The following is a 24,621-nucleotide window of genomic DNA, read 5'->3' on the forward strand; positions in this document are numbered from 1 at the left end:
CTGTAACTACAAGCAAATTTTACATGATGTTATAATTGTGTTCAGAATTACATGAGTATACATGTATGTATGTAGGTAGGTAGGTATACGAACTTGAAGGTCTCAACATCTGATTACAGAAGTCAGAACACGAAAAACGAAATATACATGTACTGATACTTTTAACATTTGACGATTTACGAAAACCGTCCCCACGTAATTGATGACTTAACAAAGAGATACAATTATGCATTACATGACACTAGAATGTATAGGTTTGCTATTATGCAATACGGAATACACACCAAGAATTTAATAGCGGTTTTTTTTTTACAAAGCAATGACATCACTCTAAAAACGTTGACGTCGGAAACATGTTGTTTGTTATGAAATCGATTACAGGGGAGCTTAATAAAGGTCATCAGAAACTCCCCTAATCATAATGTAACGTCACCGGAATTTACGGTGCCGGTCAGTTTATGGTTCCGAATTTACTTACTGCTAATTACATTCTGTAAACTGTTTCTGAGAGACATTTTTCCCGCGCGTCTGGGACGTACATACTGTTTAAGCAGAAATATTCGTTGAGGATTAAATTTCATTATTTTCGTTGGCAATATAACTCAACGAAATTTAATCCATGGCCAATTTTTTACCCAAGTATTAATGAATACAAAGAGATAACGATATGACGAAATTAAATGCCAACGAAATCTTATTTGGTTTAAAAACAACGAAAGTTTGACCAAACGAAAATATATAATTCTACAGTATCCTCTCTACATCGTCTGGGACGCTTCATTATTCATATTTGTTGTGGTGCAAAGTCGCAACGATGTATGTCTTTTTTCTGATACCTATATATTTGTAATATTATTTTCTGATTATTAATTTAAAACTTCATTCGAGATATTTGGCAAGTGTGTATGAAAGTGCAGTGTTCACTGATAAATTTAGGTATAGTAAGAATGTTTATACGTTGTTAAATTTCAGATGTTACCGTAAATTCCCTGCTATATTGGCTGAATAAAGAATGTAAAAAGCTTGGCGTTTTACTTCGACATAGAAAATGAGCCTGTGGCAGAAGAACTAAATATTGTTAATGTATTTTTTAAGTGTACACATGCATGTATGTAAACAAAATGATCACCGTTTACATATTCAAGATTATTATATTCTTAAAAAGCACCGATAACAGTTTTAGAAATGTTAATATCATGCTTTTAACTACTTATTATAATGTAATGTGTCTTTAAAAAAATACTACCCAACTTTAACGAGACCGCGTCGTTCGAGTACGCACACTTTCGCGCAGCGTTTCATTTGCATTGTGACACCATCATTTTGCCTGGTTTACGCGTTATGGTTTCAACTGCAAAAATTGTTGAAAAAATAGCTTGTTTGAGACGTAAAATTGATATCATATTGTAGATAAACATAAATGCCTTGAAGTATAAGCTATATTTTGGCTCGGGTTGGAAACGTGAAGAAGTCTCAGTTCACCTTGCCCTCTCTCACGTGTTTTTAAACCCACCATAATAAAGCTTTAATTATGTTTTTTAAGACAGTAAAACCGTATTTTATATTTATGGTCCTTAATATATAATTTTATATATAAAGACTTTGTTCATTGCTTTGATATGTATGAGTGTTATAATAATACTGTAAAGATGTCTACCTTTGTCAAATAGAAAATAGCTAATATCTGTCAAATCTGGGAAATTAAGCTCACAAATATATTTAATATTTCTGGAACTAGGAGGTAAAAGGTATTTTTCATAATTTGATGCCTTATCATAATAATTTTAATATGTGGAAAAGAAAAAAAATCCCTAAGACAAAAAGAAATTAAAAAAAATATATGGAAGATTGGTACATTCAAAGCAAAATCGTATAGGGTCCTATTAAAAAAATTAACAAACTTTTAGATGCATGATCACCTAGACATTTCTGAATTTTGTTTTTATCTTAGAATAATAATTATATCAGTAGAAATTCGTGTAAAAAATCATTCAAAATTTAGGGCAGAACAAATGAGACCCGATATCATTAATTATTGAAGTAAAAGTATCCTTGTGTTTAATCTCTAAGAAAGTATAATTCACCGCAAACATGTTTCCTTTATCTTTGGCAATGATTGCTCTTCTGCTATCTCATATTATTTGTATTTCTGAGGCTGCTTGGTCTGATATTTTGGCTATTCCAGTATCAATTTTTTTTATATTTACCAAGTATCTTTAAAAAAGATACACTTTCACCTATTACACCCGCAGAATCTTTCAAAGATAGAAATATTTAAAGTAAAGGAAGAAATATTCAAGGTAAATAAAAACAATTTCGTATGGGAACACAAATAATGCGTCATGGGAATGTTTAAAAAAAAACATTTGTTAAAGTCGTAATTCAATCATACCCGGCTCGACGGCGGGCGCGAATCTTAATATTGGATGAATTAACGCTGCACCTTTAAATATAATGTAAATACAGTGATTCGCAATGGTAATATTGCTGAATTGTCCGGAAAACTATTACAATGTTCACTTATAAGATTTACCTTTTTCTGTAAATTACAATGCTGGATTTATTCTCGTTCCAACGATATCTAAATTAATTTTTTTTCCTGCGTGGAAAGTAATGCTTTTTCATGATTATTGGTGAAAGAAGAGAAAAACCGGCTTCCTTGCGCATTGTAAAAACCGTTAATTATACAACGTCGTTTAATGTTATGAATATCATTAATCGTTGTAATTGCAACGCCTAATGTTGTAAATCATTACATCGACAGTTGACATCGCCATCGGCTAAAGATATATCGCCACTTAAAGATAGAAAAGTATCATTAGACGTCTTAAATATGTAAGACTCCAAAGTCCGATGGTCACGCCAAAGTAAAAAAAAATTAGTACATCAACAATCATTCGTTGACTATAACGATCAACCAGTCTTCGATCATTACATGTATAAACACATTAGTGAATAGCGGTAAATTGAAGCTTGTAATGTTATTTTCATATTTTATTTAGTCTGGTGTAAGTTCATACTACAAGGACCTGTACGAACGAATATTTCAAAGTCCACCAGAAACGCACAACAAAAGACGGTATTCGGATCCTTTTGGGAAATGAAAGAGGTAGGATTAATATTCGTATACTTTTTCGTTGGAATTCGATAATAACAAGGATAAAAACGTTGTTTCAGTGCATTAACTCTGTTTAATTTTTTATTCAAACTAGATTTTGACCCGTGCGTGCACGGGTTGACATTGCATATGATATCGGACATTTACGAAATAGATACATTGACACACCGTATTGTTGACATTTGCATAACCAAGCTTTAAGACTACAATAATGCTATTAATTTTACTACACTCTGCTTAGTTAAAATAATCTAACAGGCCTTCACCACAGTGAAGATGCCCTCCATATACCCGTAATGTAGCAACCAAAAATATCAGCAGAATCGCTCCAAAACGATTTTGCAGAAAATTAATGAGGCTGCATTGAAAATAAGACAAATTTTCTTCTAAAAATTTAATTCATTTTAACGAAGAATCCAACGTTTTTTACTCGCTTACACACCATGTTGACATTCGGAACTCTCGGGATATTTCATATTAAATGCACTGAGTTAGAGTTATCTCCCGTATTCCTTTGATGAACAGAATATGACACATTTTCAATGAACATTTACACGTACATGTACTTGTAATATCGTTTCTGAATTTATCCATGCAAATGTGATATTGTGGAAACATAAACTAAAAAGCCTCTCGTGATATAGCGTGAATGTAATGCGCATGTGCAAGATTGTAAAATCCAAAGACATCAGATAATTTTCGGATTGTTTAAAGGAATTTTCGTTGATTATTAATTTGCGAAGCTTGATTAAGAAAAAATAAAAACAAATTGGTAATCTTCAAGTACCAATGCTGTTTAAAATATATAAAACAAAAGACGGTTCTCTTCCAATTTTTCAGTATTAAAGCTAAAAAATTCGAGTCTATCATTTTAATATAGTTGTTTAGATTTCTTACAGCTACGGCTCCGTTAGCGACACTGAAAAAAAATCGACCCGAACGTGGGCAACTTTAAAACCAAATTCTGCCCTTTCCGCCAGAACAAATGTGTTTCTGTCTGGTTACTGGAGAAAGGGACAGGTAATAAAAATTGACACAGTTGATTCCTAGGGGCAGGTCTTTACGATGGAAGATTGTGAAAACGGAAAAGTGCACATTCTCTCGAAATATCTGTTGCGGCCCAATATGCTTAGAAACAGGGAAAGGGAAGTGAACTTTATAAATAATGACTTTAACTTCGGTTTTTTTGTTTTTAATTTCTAATTCGGTTTCATTTCGAACTTACGTAAGTCGTTTCGTTTAAACATTAATTGTATAAAACCGGATCATACACAGTGTCGCCCCTTTTTGTGAACCAACATACTTTGGCGTGACACACCATCGGACTTTGGCGAATGACGTCAACCATCGGACTTTGGCGCAGGCCATCGAACTTTGCCGTGACCGTCTGACTTTGGAGTGCCAACACACTTTAGAGTCCTACAATTATAGAGCTGCCTTAACACTTAGAGCTGAACACCCTCACATAAAGGTTCTGTCCGCCATATTTCTCTTTCAGCTAAGCTTTCCCTTCAACCCCTTTATAAGCCACATACCTTTAAAAAAGTTTGAAGCATTTCACTTTAGAGGTCTCACTTGTGTTGACGTACATCCTGTCTCGACGTGTTACTACTTAGTATGTCGCGATGTAATTATCACGTTTAACTTACTTTGCTCAAGCCTCGAGAGTATTAACATCAAATAAATAGGTTAACTCATTATTTTGAAACAAAATATGCACATAAAATAAGAATCAATTGCAAAAAAAATCCAAAAACAACGAAATCAACACTACACGTTGGTCACAAGTTTCAGATGTAAAATTGGGTGTAACGAAATCGAAAGGCTTTTATATCAGGTACCTGTGACAGAGTCTTTATACGAGCAGTGTTCAGCTTTAATGAAATAAGCAAATGTATACACCCTCAACCACTAATGTTACAAATGTTAAGAAAATTAAAGGACACGAAAAGGAAATGAAAAGGTGGTTTTTTTTTACTAAAAGTTGTACAATTTTGTATCATTGAAGAATGAGACTGCAACGCTTTCAACATCAGGCGTTGCAATTGAAACACTTAATGATACTCTTATCATTATGCGGCGTTGGATCATTAACGGTTGTTATAGCGCATGTCCGCGGGAAATCAGATGGCCGCTGTTTGCTAAATAAAATCTTCGTCACGATTCTACTTATGCTCAACAGTTGTTGATTTGAAATTTAATCGTGTATTAAAAGTATAATACGGTTTTTTTTAAAATTTTACGATTCGCTTACATCAGCATGTTTTAAAATAGGATAAAACTCACCCGAATTAAGATAGTCCTTAAAGGAAAATATATACATGTATGCACCTGGTTAATCACACGCTGGTGTTTATGTACATAGGAACAATTTATCCTTTTCTGAAAAAATTATATTTTTTCCTTTTTGAAACACTGTACCAATTAAGAAGGTGTTGAACCTCCACCAATTTCGTATAACAGTCTAATTAGCCGTCGATTTCACGTCATAGTCTGATGTTTCTAAGAAGGAATTACTTTGACTTTCCTGGCAGAAAAATTATTATTTAAAATATGATATCTTTGGCACGTATTCGAAATCAACATTCTAATTTACGATATAAAGGTAACTGTTTTAAGTTAATAAAATTTTGCGGTTTCAACGGCATTCAAAATTGAATTAAATTACAGCAGGAATAATTTCAATTACCTCTAAAGCCATTAAGCAAAATTGTCTTTATAATCAATTTAAGCTGCAAAATAAACGCCATACCCCCAAGATCAATAACCATGAATTTCCTCCCTCGTTCAAACGTTTTCAGCACTAGCTCCTGATGTTCACCCCCACTCTCAAATCTATCAATCGGAAGTAGGCGGCAGTATAGGGCGGCAGCTTCCGGTTCATACGCTAGCATCAGCTGATCGTCTTGAATTCCGGCCTAAATAACGCAATATTTCAAAAATCCGAATTCGATTTAATACAAGAGGCCCATTAGCCACATAGCTCAACCGAACAACAGTTCCTTGTATCATTTTATATCATTTTTAAAAATATTTTACAAATATATTTCTATAATGAACTTTAAAGACCTCTTAGGGTCCCAGTATTAGTCATGAAGTCGCAATTTTAACAAATGCTTGCATTGTGAATTCACAAATTGTAGCATTGTAGTTCTTGGGAAGATTCTTTAATATTTTCCTTTTACATTTCTATCTTAAACTTTAAACCCCTCACGGGGCCTCAGTATTGGTCGGGGGATCATGATTTTAACAATTTGGAATCTACTTTATTGCAGAATGCTTGCATAGTAATCTCACAAATTGGAGCCATGTAGTTCTTGGGAAGAATATTTTGAAACATTTTCCCTATAGATGTTTCTGTTTTAAACTTTGAAATCCTCTTTGGGCTCCAGTATTGGTCCGGCGGTCACGATTTTAAAAATTTAGAAAACTCACTTTATATACAAGCTTTGATTTAAATATTGGCGTTTCTAGTGCATAGGTTCTTAAGAAGAAAATTTATTAAGACATGCCCCCTATTGTCACTGTTTTGCAATTATCTCCCTTTTAGAAAGGAATTTGCCTTTTATTTTTACGATTTAGAATCCCCTTTCCGTATGGATACTTTGTACCAAATTTGGTTTACTTTGGCTCAGTGGTTCTTTGGAAGAAGTCAAAAAAGGGGAAAAGTTTACAGACAGACGGACGGACTGACAGACGGGCCGACGACGGACATCAGGTAATCAGAAGAGCTCACTTGAACCTTCGGCTCAGGTTAGCTCATAAAAAAATATTACAAGCAGGCTTTATGTAACTAAAATTGAAGTAAACCAACGACGACTAAATAGAAAATAAGAACACCTTACATTTCAAGTAAATTTTTAACTTGTTGCTGTATCAACAACAAGAAAACGGACAAATTGAAAAATCACTGATATTAGGGTAAAAATCTTATCAACTTGTTCGAGCTTGTATTTTAACTCATTGTATATTATATATACAATACAATATGTTTATGCAATTGAATTATATCACTAAGTAAACATGCATATGTACTTCTCTCGCTGCTTCTCTTGTAAACTGTTTAGCAGAGTCTGTCCATATGGCGGGAACTGTCATTACCCAGACTATGCCGTCAGCGGTTACTGCTTCTAGAATGTTCTTGTCGTTCAACTGGCGCAATAAATGTTCTTTGAGATATCGAATGGCGTGCGCTATGATTGTCATAAATGGCATCTTTTTACCATCCATGTCTTCTATTTCCATACTTCTCTCAAGTTTAGTAAATAAACGATCACTCCCTGTTTGATCTTTAGATATATCCTAATAGCAAAGAACAAACACATGAAGTATACAATGCAAAATAGAAAGAAAAAATTAAAAGACAAGAATTTAAAATCAAGCCTTATTAATGTGTAAAATCCTTCAAAGTAATCTCAATACCAGTGCATTCATGAGTTTCATCTTGAAGCGACTGAAGTAGTACCACTCATTGTGTTCTTCGGATTCGGTCAGCTCTGCATATTTATCCTCTGCGTCGTAACCAAAGCTGTGAAACGTCTGGTCAGGATTCAGCAAAACAGTTGTCGGTGCTTTGTATGATACTCCACTAGACTGGACAGATGACCAGTGGTTGGTGTGAATCTTCAAAGGATTCGTCTGGAAATCATCGCGAAACGAAAAGGCGTACCCAGAGTAGGTCGACCCAAAATCAATGGCGGCAACGACAATTTTCTCCCTCTTCTGCTCGCCACCTTTATCATAATTATAAAAAAACCGATATGAATAATATATTTCAAAATAAGTTTCCTGTTTTTTTTTCTGAAAAGTGACCTTTAGAATGAAAATCAAAATAATACCTTTTTTTGGATATTCTTTTACTTGAGCCATCATCTCTCTGAAAGAAATGTAACGTTTTCATCAAAATCGTAGATTTTCTGTAAATTTCTATAATTTAACCACCTGTTAAATAGTTTGCAATTCAATATAAAAAAATCTGAAGGCTGGGTTTTGAAAAGAATGACACTTGTTAAAACGCCAAAATCTTTGCAATGACAGAATGCCAGCAAGAACTGGCGGAAATTTTATTGATTTTAACGTTTATAAAATCCTAGTTTATAAGATAGGGATTTTAAACACGTTTAAACACATTTTAGCTCAAAAGCGCCTACTTAACCGAAGCTAGTCTTTGGGCATTTAAATATTTTTTGAAGATATACTTTTTTTCTAAATTTACCGAAAAGACACTAAAAGTAAAAATGTTCATTTAGCTTTAAGTTACACAAAAGTACATGAGAACTAAGGATTTATGCCAAAATACCTGATAAGGTATTTGTAGGGGTAATTGTTACGTCATTAAAAGTGCATTTTGACTGAACAGAAAACACAGCTTAGTTCTGTAATGTTTAAAATATGGAAAAAATTATCCATAGTCCTTGCCTACAAAAAAACTAGCATTATAACTTTTAAAATTGTGTGATTTCACATCAAACATACTAATTCACTCAACACACATTTTATTCTATTAAAAAAAAACCCATTAGAATGTGTGCAATTTTGGGCCCCCTTAATGATCTTCATTCATAACACAATCTGTTCATAGATAAACCAAAGCTGTCAGATCAAAATAATCTTCCCGAAGGTTGACTTTACACTGTCTGCAGTTCCGTTCATTAGTTTACCCCGTTGGTTACTCCATTCTGGAAAGGTTTATCCATTAGAACTAAAATCTTTAAATTATTCCATTTTTTTATCCACGTTTTGGTTTTAATTAGAGGTTTCCGATCCAAGATGACTGCCCGCGATGCATGATGAACTCGTGATACACTTTTCGTTATGACAATAATCAGTAAACCTGCATCCTGAAATTTCTATCCCATTATCTCACCGGAGGTCATTCTATCCATCAAAATTAAAATCGCGCATTTAAGAAACGAATTAGCTCATTTTATTTATTCAACATTTGTCAAATCCTAAGTTTTGTGTATACTCTAAATTAGCTACCAGTAGATATATTCCTTTTTCACGTAATCAATTAATACTATTTTATTGCAATTATATATTTTGATGCAAACTACCTCTGACTTGATTTCGCCATAGCGTTGCAACCACTTTACTCTCACTTTTGTTATTTCGGGCTTGTTCATCGAAAATGAAAGTAGGTGTCGATTAATTTTACAATAAGTGCTCATAAATTTAAATTCTGTTAAAGCTTACAAACATCATTTCACACGTTTTGAAATATCAAGGGTGTAAGCAATGACTCTGGTTGATGCATTATGTGGTTTATTTGCACAATGTCTTAATTAATAAGTATAGATTGTTAACAGATTAAATAGAAAAAAGATTTTCAAAAACGAAAACTAATTTCAATTTATTTGAAAAAAAAAACCATGTGCACTAGTATAAAATAACAGCAAAAAAAAAAAAAACTCTAAAAAGGATTATTTTATTTATATTTTGTACTCGTTTTGAAAACGGGAATAAGACAAGCTTGTAAAAGCTTATATTATTCTTTGCCTCTAGTAATGTACAAGTAGGTTCCAAAAATGCACCTGTATTTACAAAGTCTTACCGTGGCAGTATTTCATTTAAATCCCCCGCCTTCCTTGATGTTATTTTAGATTAAAGTTGTCGTTGGTATTGACATATGAATGTCAAAGATGATACACTTAATCTATGAACGTGTTTTTTCAAAGTTAGAATAGTGATGAATTAGACTAAGAATATTTAATAACAAATAAAGAAAATCTCACAATCGATCAGTACACAACCAACGCAAAGCATGATGAATTGCAGTCTTTAACCATTTTACCGTTATGGAATATGCCAGCAATCACTAACCCGTACACTTAGATCACGAAAGACTTTATGAATTGCTTCATCATGATTTTCAATTGAAAATGAAGTATTTATAAATAGTCTAAAAATTATTTCAAGATTGATTCTTTAAAAAAAATGACGTAGGTTGTACCAATTGTTCCAAGAACATTTTAATATGTCAGACTTTCCGATTTTGTTTTATATCAAAAATTCGAATTATTCCTGTAAATTTCTCCGAGTGAAAAGAGGGACCACATAAGAGGTAAATTTTTTGAATATTTGCCTTAAATCGTTATCAAATGTTCGTTGCTAATTGGTAGTCGAACAAGCAGAATAATTTGTAAATTGAACGATTCTATGGGTTTATAATTTATTTTTTAACGTTACCGGGTCTAATTTGTTCTGTCCTAGATTTTTTAATGATTGCTTTTTCATGAATTTCTACTGAAAATATTATAATTTTGTGATGAAAAAATCAGACATTAATCACATTGTTTGTTTAGATAGTCATCTCAAAGTTTGTTCATTTTTAACATTTTAACATAGGACCCTATCTGATTTTGCTTGAAAAATATCAATTTTGCACATTTATCTTTTTTTTTTTAATTATGCCCAAAGGATTTCTTTTTCTGTTCTACATATAAAAGCTATTGCTAAAAGGCATCAAATATTCAAAAAATAAAGTATTACGAAAACATTAAGACATATTTAAGTAATAAATAGATTTAGAACATCACATATTAAGGGTCATTAATATAAAGTACATGGTTAATGTCTTGAAATACATGTATAAAGCTATAATTAGGCGGGGTAAGAAAACGTGACAGAGGGCTAATTAAGCTTGCTGAACCCTCTTTACGTTTTCGACCCGAGCCCAAATATAGCTTATACTTTCTGACATTTATGTTTATTCTACAATATAATGATTAATTTTACGCCTCAAAGGAGCTATTTTTGACAAATTTCGCTGAATATCTGCAGTTGAAACCATAACGCCATGGCGTCAACCAAGCAAAAAGATGACGTCACAATGCGAATGAAACGCTGCGCGAAAGCGGGCGTACTCGAACTGTACTCGGCGTCGTTAAGGTAGATAACCTTTAGAATATATATATATATATATATATATATATATATATATATATATATATATATATATATATATATATATATATATATATATATATATATATATATATATATATATATATATATATATTTATCTCATACGTGTGGTGTATATTACCCGTGTGATAAACCTTTGCTATAGGTGTCACTACAGTATTTCACTGAAGGTTCATGTCAAAACATGGCTGAGGCAAAATAATTCCGGAATTTTCCTTTGAATTTGGGGCGTTTCAGCTTGAGACAGGAGCTGATTTTTTTTTTATGAGATGAAAAACAATGTGTAAGAGGTCTAACTATCCCAGTTTTGTAATAATGCGAAGTCATTTGAATTTTTGATGCGTGTTGTTTCCGGAGGGGGGGGGGGTGAAAAGGCCCCGGCTTGATTTTCAAGCACATGTGTAACTTCGAGGTAAACAAAGTCTCACGCCTTGCTGGATGCACGTGTGTATTTTGCTAGAAAATTGTAATTAAAGCTTTGTTTAAAAAGATGTCAAGAGGATTTTTTCCAGAAGTTCGTTTTGAATTTTTAATCTGTATGTAAAGTTGTGCAATTTTGGTAAGAATATATAGTAAAATTTAATACTGTAGTGCAACCTGCATCAAACGGGTGATGCTTTATCAAATACTTCCGGTCCGAACTATTTTTGACACAACCCCTCGCTTCAACGCTTCAGTGACCTATTTTCTAAGATTTGCTAGTAGTTTCAACATAACTATATCTACAACAAAAATTAATATATAATTGATTTTGTCAAAGATTTAAATTTCAAATATGAAGGAAAACACATAACTGCACAGCGTCGGAACCGGGGGGCTATTGTGAGTGGGGGGGGGGGGGGGGGGGGGTTAGTGTTTATATGCAAGAACTTACCAAAATAATGTTTCATAAGACTTTTATTCCACCACCAGTAAGCTTCCTTATTAACTATTTTCAATTTCGAATCATAAGGCTAGCCTAGTGTATGTTTTATTAAGCATCAACAACTGTTCCTCGTTCTAGTCAATTCAAACTAATGAGCATTCGCAACTTTGTGTATGTCAACAAACTTGATTATTCAAGTCTTCTAATCGGAATTTTCATTTAATCAAGTGAATAAGCTCTAAGAAAAATTATTTAGAGCTTAAGATTTATCTCAGGAATGACCGACTAAATTGTATTGCGCAAGGACACAATAGCCGCATAACACAACGTTGCATCATCGTTTTTAATCTTTGAAAAAAGCAATTCGGGTCACATAAGGGACTGTTTCAAAAGCTTCATAATATAAATCAAATTGTATGAGATAAATAGAACATCTATAATTGTGTGATTTTATATTTGCTTTATCCAACTCGTTGAAATAGTTATATTCGCTCGGCAAGCCTCGCGAATATATACACCATTTCAACTCGTTGGATAAAGCAAATATAAAATCACACAATATAGATATCCTATATATATATATATATATATATATATATATATATATATATATATATATATATTGTTTTACTAATAAATACGATTAAGCTTGTGTGCATATACAGCTATACTCGGTAATTATAATAAAAGATAAGAAAATAACAAAATAACTTAATTCCTATTCATAGAAGATTTCCTATTATAATTGTAAAATTGGACCAAATATTCATTTGTAAAAAGCTTTGGCGGTAAACTTTAGATCCGTTTTGGTCCTATTGCATTTTTTTCTCTTGACATCAAATGATGGCTTTAATTATTTTAATCACATTTTACTCCTTAGGTGTGTAAAATTTCTAGCTGGTCTCTAAGTATTCGATAAAGAACATATAGGGCTAACCTTCTTATTTTTTGTTTAGGGGGAGGGGGGTTTAAATCTTATTTCAATGGTGGAATATTGTTTAAAAATATTCTGAGCATATCCCCTTTGAAATGGCTTTTCAAAATGTTGTCCTGTTTGAGAAATAAAAGATAAACGATTTGGTTTTTCGGCCCATAATTGTATTATGAAGGTAATATGTGAAATATTTTTGTCCTCATCATGCCTCTAATTTGTAACCCATGGTTGCTTTATCATTTATGCTTAATACCTTTTTTCAACACAGGCTGCCTGTCTGAACATTTCCCAAACACGCTCACTTCAAAAATGTGTTTACACTGCCAAACCGAGGAAAAGCAGTAAATCTACTTGGTTTATCTTCGAGCATTGATCAATCATTAAGGTGCCTTTTAACAACAAGTTTTTTTTATTTTTAAATTTTGTCTGGTGAGTTACTGGTTAAAGCCAGTATATATCAAACGCGATATATTCTCAGCTAACATTACAGTATCACGTTGAGATATACATGTTTCACCGGTCGGATATGAGAACTTTTAAAGAATCAATAAATATGTGATTTTTTTAGACATCGAAAATGTCGGGTGGAGCTAGCTCTTTAGATGGCAAGCTACTTGTTGCTGCTATAGACTTTGGAACTGCATATAGTGGTTATGCATATTCTTTTCGGAATGATTATAAACTGGATCCTCTTAAAATAACAACAAACCACTGGACAGGAGAAGGTTCACAGACAATGTCCCCAAAGGCCCCTTCTTCAGTTCTACTCAACCCTGATAAAACTTTCAACTCATTTGGTTACAGAGCAGAGGAGGAATATTCCAATTTGGTCGAGAATGGGCAACATAAAGACTGGTATTTCTTTAAGGAAATAAAAATGCGATTGCTTTATAAAGAGGTAAGGTAATTGTCTTTAAACTTGAACGTTAGAGAATGTGACCACTATTCGAAAATCGTTATGAAATATTTTATTTGATATGTTCTTCCTTTATTATCTTATTGAACTAATATAAAACTTCATTTTGACAGAAAATTTCTCGAACAGCTACCATTGACGATGAATGCGGAAAACCAATGTTAGGGTTAACCGTTCTCAGTATGATCATTCGCTATCTAAAGAAAGATCTCTTTGAAAAATTAGAACAGAGAGGAATGGCCTTAAGAGATCAGGACATCCTTTGGGTGCTTACGGTTCCTGCCATTTGGTCAGATGCCGCTAAACAGTTCACCAAGGAAGCTGCAGAAGAGGTACATGTATTTTTTTTTACGGAGGACTGTAATTTCATTGGTTATTAAATTTGCTTAACTTTACTAATATCCGTTTGTTGGTTTCAGGCGGGTATAAAACATGCGGATGTCCTGCTGGTGTATGAACCAGAGGCTGCAGCATTGTATTGTCGATTTCAAAAAATGCAAAATATTTTCAATGCAAAAGACGACAGCAATTTATCGGAGAAAAGAAAAATGATGGTGTTTGACATGGGAGGTACATATGCCTGTAGATATGTTTTCATATGCTAATTGCAACAATATGATGTGAATACCACAACTTTAGAAATTACTAAATGAAAATAAAGATATTCAAAGTGTTACTTTTTGAACACATTTTCAAAATCATTTAATATCAAAATGACAAGTATATCCTATTATAAAAGATATGTTTATTATATACTTTGAATTTCCCAAAGTTGGTTCATGAATACTTATACATTTCGATCCTTCCCATTGCGTTTTGTCTGTAATATATTTACTAATCAAATTTTAATCCGCTTTTTTAATGCTTCCATAGTTGGCACAGGGCTTCAAATTGGTGTGTTTTTCTTTTTTTCTTCGTTGTTAAATACAGTTGGTATTACTTGAAATTTTACTTCTAAGTACAATAATTGTAAACAACGTAAAAATAGGTACATTTGATAAAGAAAATATTCATCTTTACTGTCGGCTATGAAGAATTCTTTCATTAATCGATTTGGGCTTTCACTGAAAAAAAACCACGTCGAGAAACGTAATTATTCATGTAGTTACCCATTATATGCAATAAAAATGCAAGGAATTGGATTTTGAATTTGATTTTGTTAAAAAAAAAGTTTACGTAATCCAAAAATGTTTTATCATTTTATCTAATGACGGAATGCTGTAAAATAAATCAAGGTGACCGAATTGAGATTTTTACGTAAGAACCACAAGAAACTTTAGAACTTTAGATTTAGAAAAAAAACACCCTTAAGTTCTATGTGTCTGTAGGTAAAATTTCCAAGGGGAGCACTTTTTACTCTCCATTAAAGCTAATTCTCATTACTTCTTCAAATCTTCATTTAATAATTAGGTAAGCAAGTATTCTTCACTTTTTTGTAATTCAGAAGACTTTTAAAGAAAAACTTTAAAACAAGTTATTTTAGAGCAAATCTGATCTCAGTTTATTCACTATCAACATCAAGCAAAACATGTCAAAGAAAAGGAGCTAAACAAATGAATCTATGAAATAAAATATATTCATGAAAACTCAAAAAGCTAGATTTTTAATTTTATGACAGGAGGCACAACGGACATTAGTGTAATTGAAATCAAAAGTTCGGAAAAAGATGGAAAAGAAGAAATTCACATTGTAGAAAGAGCCTGTGGAGGAGCTTTTGGAGGAGTTTTCGTGAACGAAAAATTCATACAGTGGCTTAATAGTATTTTTGGAAAAGAGACTATGAAGCAGTTTAAAATAGAGCATCGTTCTGATTATATGTCACTTATTGCAAATTTCGAGGAAAAAAAACGTTTACTGGATTCTAAAGGAGATAAACCTATATGTGTTCAGATCCCGCAATTCCTAAAATCGAGTGCAGAAAAGGGTTGGGGTTGTTCTTTAGAAGAGTCTTTTGCTAAACTGAATATATCTGATGTGCGGGTTAAAAAACGTGGAAAACTTTTTCTACCTTCATCATTTTTGTTAGAAACCTGTTTTTTGCCAATTGCTAAAGATGTGTTTGATGAGCTGCAGCGAATTCTTACAAAACATGGAGATATCGACTGTGTGGTGGCCGTTGGAGGCTTAGCACAATCTCCTGCCGTTGTATCTGAGATACGGAAATACGGCAAAGACATACCTGTGTACGTCCCGTTTGATTCTTCTCTTGCTGTAGTTAGTGGGGCAGTGCTATATGGGCATGATAAGAATGTCATAAAAGCACGAGTTTGTCCCTATTCGTACGGTATTCAGTCGATGAGACACTTTATTGAAGGAAAAGATGATGAGAGTAAGAAAGTTAAACAAGAGGGAGAAACATGGTGCAAACATACTTTTAGAGCACTGTACAAAGCTGGAGATTTAGTGCGGCTGGGTGAAGTTCGTAAATATGACTTTATGGAGTCATTTACAGATGGAAATAGACAAGGAAAGCGAGACAAACCGATACTCTGTATTATTTTTGCTTCAAGAGATAGAGAACCAAGATACGTGACGGATCCTGGTTGTCATGAACATGGTACACTTAGTATTGATCCGCCAAATACGGGCTTTCCGGATCAGTATGAATGTACAGTTGGCTTTGAGTTTGCAGGTACGGAGATCATTGCTCGTATTTACGAAGAAAATAGAATAATCAAAACAGTAAAACTTGACTTTCTAAACTAATAAAATATATTAAATAGAAGAAAAAGAAATCAAAAGAATTTGTAAAATAAGCCTTGAACCAAGACAGATTAAGTTAAGTGTTTTACTACATATTTATCAAACGTAACAAAATCGATGCCGTTTTGTATAAAATGTTTTAAACTGTCACGTTTTGTATTGCAATGCAAATATATAATCAAATTAAAACATTAAAGCTTTAGTAAATAATTTTTACATACACAATAATTATATACATATTTTGATCAAAATGCATAAATTAGAACAAATTATTAAAAACAAATTCTGTTTTCATATTTAACAAGTTGCGTGTGGAGCTAAAACGACTTTGTCATATGATTTCTTTCTTTTTGTCGTTGTTGTTAAATTATTATTAATGATGTTCTGCTTAATTTAAAAAATATATAAAAATTGACAGATGATTTTATTTTTACTTAAATAATCTTTGAAAAACAAATCTCAAGAATAAAATATTCAGAATATTGACAAAAAGTCCTCTTTAATTTTGCAATCGATCAACACACCCTCTTTACAGGGTAAGTGTGCTAATAATCTTAGTTTTAAATGTGATCAAGGCAATTTGGTCCAGTTTCATTGACTTTTATTTGCTAAAGCTTAAAAAATGTGAAACTGGATGAAAAAAATGTATCATCCATTTTGCAGTAGCATTCATTTGTTCATATTCTGTTATTTTGTTGACTTCTTCCATCGTGTTGTTTTCTCATACAAATTGAAATCAAGTTTTTAATGTTAAATGGCTTGATACATACATTCGTGTATTTACATACATTTACAAAAAAATCAATACAAGTTCATGTTATCCATGTGTGGCGGGAAGGGGGGTATTCACATATACATTGTGGCTTTCTGCTATAAAAAAGATAGTTAACTATTATTAAACATTATAGATAAGACTTAAAATACTAGTAAATTATTGTCCCTTAATGTGATAATCTATTCTATGTAATGTGAAATTCTTTTTTTTAATTTTATTACTTGATGTATCCTAAATGCTCCCCGTAATTAAATTGAATAACAACAATAATTAATGCTTTAAATGTATTAATCAAATGCTAAACTTTATTCCTAATGGAAAATGTTTATCTGCAGTGATAGTAGTATGCCATTGTTTAAGCAGTGGATGTCGACATCCTTTTTGTTAAACAATAAGCAGTTACCGTCATCAAATATATAGCAACCGACATCGTCGAGTTTTAAGACGTTGATTTAACGTCATATTTAGGTATATATTTGACCTGTTATCGCTTTACATTTTAGTTATTTTAAATTTTCAATACGTCAGTGTAAAGATACATGTTATAATAGCTTTCGTAAGCAAGTTATCAACTTGATAACTTTATACCTATTTTGGTCATCTCCAGGGGATCGGTATTTTAAAACTATACCTATTTTATTCGCTATATCTAATTAATTAATGAACAGAAATGTATGAGAAACAATCAAAAGCATCAAAAGCATTTAATGTAGTGATTGTAATATAGTGTAGTCTGTAAATTGCAAAAATGAATGAAATTGCTTGATTTACAATTTGCTGTGGATAACGCAAAAAATATTGAAACGCAAGAAAGGGTTTTAAAACATAACCATAAGTATTTGTTGGTAGTTACATTTCACAACATGACACAAAGAGGGGAAAAAACTGACATAATAAGACTTTAAAGCAGTAATTTAAATAAATATTTGCAAAGCATTGATAATTTAGATGCTAAAATGACTATTTCTAACCAGTAAAATGTATATGTCTCATATTAAATATCTATACATGAAGGTTTACATATTCTAAAGTACTGAGGAAAAATGTTGTGATGCCTACTCACCATCAGATTTCAAGTGTTAAATTGTAAGAAAAATATCAATAAATGAATAAAATCAACTTACCATTTGCTGTTTTCTTCATTATTTCTCTGTCAAAATGGTGTTAACTGGGGAGGGGGGGGGGGAAGCAGGTGCCCCTTTACCAGCTTGTATGTTCTGTCATGCAATCTGCTAGGAAGTGAAATATGTCATCATTCATAGGAATCATAAAGTAACATAAGCCCTACTTTCCCCCTTATAATTTTAATCAAAATAATATTAAAGGAAATATATATATATATATATATATATATATATATATATATATATATATATATATATATATATATATATATATATATATATATATATATATATATATATATAAATCCTTTATAAATTTACATGTGATATGATTATTATGAGAGAGAGAGAGAGAGAGAGAGTATATTTAAGGCTTTATAACTTAATGACAAATCGACCAATTCTTTTATGATTTGGGTGATAAGTAAAGTTAACACTAGAAATGGCTTTTAGACATTTTGCAAGTACTTAAGTCCCCTGTATGACTCATTGATGACACCATGCTGTTCACACCCCGTTCAAATCCATTTCACACAATATTTACCGTTATTTTTTCATATTATCAGCCAAAATTGAATTGATAAAGAACCCCACAAAATGTCATTATTCAACCTAATTGTTTGAAAAATAACGAAAAATTAGACTTAAGTTGATAAACGTGGATTTTGACCTTTTACCTGATCATTATACAATTCTTCTTTGATTTTGATGAAACTTGGTAGGTAGACAGTTATACCCATAATACACCTCCCTGTGAAATTTGGCGGGAATTGTGTATTCTGCATCAGAGTTATAGGCCTTTGATATCTTGTCCAGGAAGGCTGAAATAACATGCAAAATCTAGCACGTTACACACAATAGTCAAATTTCAAGAGCTACATTTAACATTAATTACTTGTCAAAAGTTTCATTAATCTATTACATTCATTAACCTAACATGTCTACATGATGATGCTAATGATGATTTAATTATTTTACACCTGGAACAATTTTTTGGAAATTTTTGAAAAAAAAATACCCAAAATATAGCTAAATATTTCAGAAAATGCCAAAAATGAAACATTTTATCGCATGCTATGAGCTTGAAAAAATATTTTAAAAATTCTGCATTCAGACTTTACTTATAGTAAAGGTGTATCAGAATTATTTAAGAAAGATTTAGATATAGATATCATTAATAGGCACAGTTCTAATGATGGACGTAAAATCTTGATTAATGTAAAAATAGGCGAAACTGATTTAACTTTGGTAAATATTTATGCCCCTAATGATGAATCACACCGTATATAATTTTTTTAAAAAGAATGAAAACATTTATTATTAATAACTCGAATAATATATCAAATACTATCTTGTGTGGTGACTTCAACTGTAAGCTGAATAGTACTACTGATAAGAGTTCAAAACTTTTGAAAGAAATTATTAAACAAATGAAATGTTTAGATCTATGGGAAGAAAAAAATAAACACTCCGACGGATTTACTTGATGCGATGCAAATAACACACCAAGAAGTAGGATTGATTTTGTATTTATCAGTGAAAACCTATCTTTAAAAACTAATAATTTAGCATTACAAAAAATTCCCGGCACCCATTCTAACGGCAATAGAATGTCCGATCATAAATCGATACAATTTGATCTAAATATTTTTGATAACAAAATGGGGGGTGGTTATTGGAAGCTTAATACGTCTCTTTTAGAAAATAAAGAATACAAAGAGCAAATTTCTGAAATCATAAAAAAAAATTCCAACACGCATGAAACATTTATACAAAAATGGGAAATTTTGAAGGTCGAGGTTAAAAAATTCTCTATAATTTTCTCCGTTAAACAATCAAACAGATTTAAAAAGAAAAAAATTAATATAGAAAAAGAAATTGAATATATAGAATCTTTGTCTTTCAATGAAATTGATATGATAAGGAAAAGAAACTTAGAGACTCAGTTAAACAAATTTTATGATAAAAAGTCTAAAGGTGCTCAGATAAGATCACGTGCAAAATGGATTAATGAAGGTGAAAAGAACACGAACTATTTTTTATGTCTAGAAAAAAAACATCTAACACAAAACGTAATTTACGAAATACAGAATGAAAAACAGGAAAACTTAACAACAGATGATGAAATTTTTAGGTGAAATGTGTCATTTCTATGAGAATTTATACGATACAAAAAAAGTAAACGACTTAGACATTGAAAATTATTTAGAAACTAGTAATATTAAAATGCTCTCTACTACAGCTAAAGACAATTGTGATAAATTTCCAACCTTAGATGAATGTAAAGATACAGTAATGAGTATGAAAAGTAATAAAGCTCCCGGGCTTGATGGATTGCCAGCAGAATTCTATCAATGTTTTTGGAACCAACTATCTTCACTTTTTTTTAATATGTTGAAAGAAATTTTCCAGTTAAATGAAATGTCTTTCTCTCAACGCCTAGCAGTAATCTCTCTTATCCACAAAAAAGGTGAAAAATATCTATTGAAAAATTACAGACCTATCAGCTTGACTAACACGGACAATAAAATCATTTCGTTTATATTTGCACACAGATTGCAAAAAGTGATAGATGAATATATAAGTACTGAACAAACAGCGTACATAAAGGGAAGATTTATAGGTACAAATGCTAGACTAATTCTAGACATTTTTGAATATTGCGAAAATAATAACCAAGAAGGGCTACACCTCTTTTTGGATTTTGAAAAGGCTTTCGATTCTGTTGAATGGAATTCTTTATTCAAAACGTTAGAGACTTTTAATTTCGGAACCAATTTTATTCACTGGATTAAAACTTTATATAAAACCCCAATATTTCGATTGAAAAATAATGGATGGATTTCAAGAACATGTCAAATGCATAGAGGAATTAGACAAGGCTGTCCTATTTCAGCATTATTATATCTTTTCGTCGCTGAAATCTTATCCGATAAAATAAAAAACAATGTACGGATTTTCAGTTAAAAACTCAGAAAAAGAAATAAAAAACATCCAACATGCAGATGATATGACATTATCACTGAAGAATATAGATTCTCTCAAACAAGCCATTAAAACCATTGACATCTTTTGCAAACTCGCGGGATCAAAAATAAATTTATCTTAAACAGAATGCATCCTTCTTGGCACTCTTAAAAACCAATATAACAATGTTGAAGGAATACATGTAACGAACTAATCAGTGAAATGCTTAGGTATACACATTGGTCATGATAAAATTGAGTGTTACAATAAAAACTGGATGAAAATCTTTCATGAAATGGAAACGTTATTTGAATCTTGGAAAAAAAGAACACTAACAATATTTGGAAAATGCACAATAATAAACACATTAGCAATCTCTAAACTTATATATGTAGCTAGCATTTTGGAAATACCCGACAATGATTTCATAAAAAATGTTAAAAGGCTTATATTTAATTTCATGTGGAATAAAACAGATAGGATCAAAAGAAATACCATCATAGGTGAAGTATATGAGAGAGGAATAGGTCTTGTTGATATAGAATCTAAATTTACGGCCCTAAAAGCTATGTGGATTCCACGTTTACTAAGTACAGAACACAATATTAAATATTTTTTTAACAGTTTCTGTAAGGATACAAAAATTGATATCGAATATCTGATGAAAACAAATGAGACGGTTGCCAAAGACTATGGTATAATTAACAACTTCCCAGAGTTCTACAAGCAAGCTTTTGTATGCTATAATTTATGTAAAGATGATACCCAAACCAAAATACCAGCCTTTTCTACCGAATCTTTTTTATTACAACCTATTTGGTCAAACAAAATATTTAATTTTAAAGGTAAGACAATCTGCTTTGAAAATTGGATTAAAAGCGGAATTCTATATGTAAAAGATATTTTTGAAGAGAATGGACCTTTAAAAAGTTCGTCGGATATATTCGATACATTACGCAAAAGAACAAACTGGCTTTGTGAATACAAAATAATAAAACAAATTTTTACCAAATTTGAACTCAAATATGATTTTTCAAAAATTCCATATTTACAAACAAAACAAATACAAATAATTTCCGATCAACACAACACCAAAACTTTTTATTCAAGATTAATAAAACGTCAATTTCAAGCACCTTGTACACATTCTAAACTAGAAAAAGAATTTAAGTTGGAAAGCAAAAAAATATGGAAATCAATATACACAAAGAAAATTAAAAATACCAAAGATAAAGCCTTAGCTGAGTTTAATTACAAACTACTGAACAATCTGTTATGTAACAATCTTTTAGTGAGCAAATGGAATAAAAATATCACTGCTAATTGCAAACAATGTAACGAAATTGAAAATTCAAAACATCTTATTTTTGATTGTGTTAATGTAGTAAAAATTTGGAAAGCGGCCAGCGAGTGCTTAAATTTTGATATTAATTGGAAACATATTGTTTTGGGGTTCTACCTGGAAGAAACACAGGTCACCAAATTATATAATTATTTTTTGTCATTTATTGCATATAGAATATACAAATGTAAAATGTATTGTAGACTTGAAAATTTACCCGAATCAATTTTATTGATAAAAAACTCATTCAAAGAGTATATTACGACACACTGTGCAGTTCTGAAAATGCTAAAAAATACAAAAGAAAATGAGCTTTTTCAACTTTTGATATCTAAACTTTGATATTTGTTATTCTTTTCAAAACAACAATATACCCGATACACATAGGGATTGTCCATGTGTATTAGCGCATTACCCGGGGACGTAGTGATGGACTGTATGCATATGTATGTGTTATGTCCACCGGGTAAGCCAGGGGTTCAACTTATTTTTACTATGTAAACCAATGAATGTTACATTTCAATATATACATGTATGATTATGTTTTCGTACGATACATTATGTGTTAGTATGTATGTTTTATTATATTTATCACCGTGTGCATAATAATGTATTCATGTACCTATATACTAGAAAATGAATAATGATTTCAATTGAAATTCATATTTATGTATAAGCTATCTTTGACCACAATCTCGTAAATTGTTTTATATAAAATCAATAAAAGAATTTGAAAAAAAAATAATAATAAAAGTGTGCTATAGAAATCAGGTATTTTGATAAATATACAGTGGCTAATCCGTTTACATTAAGCAGATAATCACATAGAACCATTCACACATTTTCAGGAAATGGCACTTGCTGACCAAAGTAGATTAACTCAGAGTACACAGGGCTGATATGGATAGGCATAAAATGCCTTTTGAAACAAAACTAACAATTTAGAAGAATTTATAATGAATTCTATTTGTCCATTCATTACATATACACTGAATAAATTACTTAAATGTACCCTAATTCATAAGGAGCCTTGGGTAAAAATAGTGGTATGTGACCTAGTAATAATACAAGAATTGTTCCAAATAAAATCGAGTCATATTTGCCCCCCCCCCCCCCCCCAAAAAAAAATAATAAATTAAAAAGCATTGAATATTATTTATATATATCTCTAGGATATTTTTTTTAACTTTCTTTATGTTCATGTTGTCTATTTAATACATAACAAACAAAAAAAAACATTTTTTCTTATTTATTTATTTTTATGTCCTTTTTATTAAGGTCTTCCGTTTCTAACGGAAGACCTTATAGTGATTGTAATGTTTCTTTTTATTATTATTATTATTCTTATTATTATTCTTATTTTTTTCCCCGATTTTCTCAGAGATGACTGGATATATTTCCTTGAAATTTTCAGGAAACTAGGAAATGATAAACGCTAGGGACGTTTTTTTCATTTTTTCAAAATTCATATCCGTTCGTCCGTTTCCTGTCCCGCAACAAAAAACCTTGTCACCTCGAGATCTAAAAAATTGTAAAGACTTGAACAACGAAACTTTGTACGATAATAGACCTGTGTATGTAAATGTGTTTAAACACTTTTGTTTTGTTCGTCGTAACTTCCGGTCGTCACCGGAAGCTCTTCAAAAATAGTTATTTCACGCAATAAATTCATTTTCCACAAATTAAATATATAAGTATAAATTTATGCATAGGTTATCTATGCGATGTTAACTCAACAAAAAAATTCTACTTCCAGTGAGATATCTCAAATATCTCAGGTAGCTTTTTTGAAACACATTTTGTACAAACGAGATCTCAGAAACTATAAGTGATTAAAGCACAAAAACTTTCATGGATGATAGACATTTGATTGAAGATGTGTTTAACCGGTTTCATTTTGTCTTCCGTCACTTCCGGTCCACACAGGAAGAGTTCAAACAAATCGAGCTGT

General features: G+C 31.4%; 2 protein-coding genes across 3 annotated transcripts in view; one reads left to right on the forward strand and one right to left on the reverse strand.

Moving 5' to 3' along the window:
• Positions 1-24,621, reverse strand: part of LOC105344160 (heat shock 70 kDa protein 12A) — a 150,945-nt gene that overhangs the window by 109,197 nt on the left and 17,127 nt on the right. The window contains exons 2-4 of one of the 2 annotated variants that reach the window (XM_066065280.1): positions 7,541-7,851; positions 7,154-7,420; positions 5,871-6,036 (exon numbers count right to left, since the gene is read on the reverse strand). The exons of the other annotated variant lie outside the window; for it this stretch is intronic. Of the exons in view, the coding sequence (XP_065921352.1) occupies positions 5,871-6,036; positions 7,154-7,420; positions 7,541-7,851 (744 nt within the window). The remainder of the gene's footprint in view (positions 1-5,870; positions 6,037-7,153; positions 7,421-7,540; positions 7,852-24,621) is intronic. 2 annotated transcript variants of the gene reach the window in all.
• LOC136270307 (heat shock 70 kDa protein 12A-like) lies at positions 13,407-16,465 on the forward strand. The gene is made up of 4 exons (XM_066067618.1): positions 13,407-13,741; positions 13,873-14,091; positions 14,179-14,329; positions 15,378-16,465. Exons 1-4 carry the CDS (start codon positions 13,421-13,423, stop codon positions 16,463-16,465), a joined length of 1,779 nt encoding a protein of 592 aa, XP_065923690.1. The 5' UTR covers positions 13,407-13,420.

This window comes from Magallana gigas, chromosome 7 (assembly GCF_963853765.1).
Source record: "Magallana gigas chromosome 7, xbMagGiga1.1, whole genome shotgun sequence".
Lineage (NCBI taxonomy): Eukaryota > Metazoa > Mollusca > Bivalvia > Ostreida > Ostreidae > Magallana > Magallana gigas.